The sequence below is a fragment of the Plasmopara halstedii genome (genome assembly GCF_900000015.1).
Source record: "Plasmopara halstedii genome assembly, contig: Scaffold_650, whole genome shotgun sequence".
Classification (NCBI taxonomy): domain Eukaryota; phylum Oomycota; class Peronosporomycetes; order Peronosporales; family Peronosporaceae; genus Plasmopara; species Plasmopara halstedii.
This window is the reverse complement of record NW_020187567.1, coordinates 2,789,683-2,790,485: the sequence shown is the minus strand read 5'-3', so window position 1 is coordinate 2,790,485 and position 803 is coordinate 2,789,683. Positions and strand designations below refer to the sequence as shown.

The window sequence follows — 803 nt, the reverse complement described above, 5'->3', positions numbered from 1 at the left end:
GGCGAGATCGGGTGATCGCGTTCGAATCTCGACAGCTCAAAGCTGCAGAGAAGAACTATTCTGTTTATGACAAGGAGCTACTTGCGATGAAGTATGCACTTGTCAAATTCAAGGTTCACCTGCTCGGCTCCAAGCCGTTTGTGATCTATACAGATCATGCGTCACTACGCACTACTACTCAGTCACCCGGTTGAAAAACGGATCCGGATACGATTATCCAGATGGCCGCTAGCGGTTGAAGTGGCCTTAGGAGTCGCGGGGGTTCTCTGGGCCTCGAGGGGGGTCTCGGTCCAGGTGCATATTCTAGGAGCTAGGTGCAGGGAGAATGCCTCGGTTCTAATACATCAGTTGCTCTTTTACCATCCAGATTCCATCAGGGTTATGAGCCCAAACGAGTCGCGCTAAGGGAATGACGATACTACGTCAAGGAACAATGGATCAACAACGCCAGGACATGCTGGTGCTCTTGGACAAGGCCGAAGACCAGTGGTCCAGCAGCTTTCCACCAGATCGCGACGGCGAAGAGATCGATTGGCGTCAGCGCAAGTGGCTTCTGCTGACGACGTTCAAGGAGTATAGGATCCTCGACATCGCGGAGAACAGGCTCCAAAGAGACCAACTCAGCACTGCGGAAGAGAAGATAGCTTTTGCTCGCCAGCAGTGCAAGATCCAGCGCATGACCGCGTCGGCGATACCGCCACACCGCCAGTAGCAGGTCGACCACTTGGAGACCGGCACTGAGATGTGGGTGGAGGTGAACAAGATCTACGAGAGGCGCATGGGCCCGGTGATCAAGGAGAGCC

At 54.3% G+C, this 803-nt stretch overlaps 1 protein-coding gene across 1 annotated transcript; it reads left to right on the top strand.

Annotated features, from left to right (window-relative positions):
* Window positions 1–409: 409 nt before the first annotated feature.
* On the top strand, window positions 410–712 carry PHALS_13190 (uncharacterized protein; the record flags this gene model as incomplete). Its single annotated transcript, XM_024728894.1, has 1 exon — window positions 410–712. One exon carries the CDS (start codon window positions 410–412, stop codon window positions 710–712), a length of 303 nt encoding a protein of 100 aa, XP_024579326.1.
* Window positions 713–803: the final 91 nt, after the last annotated feature.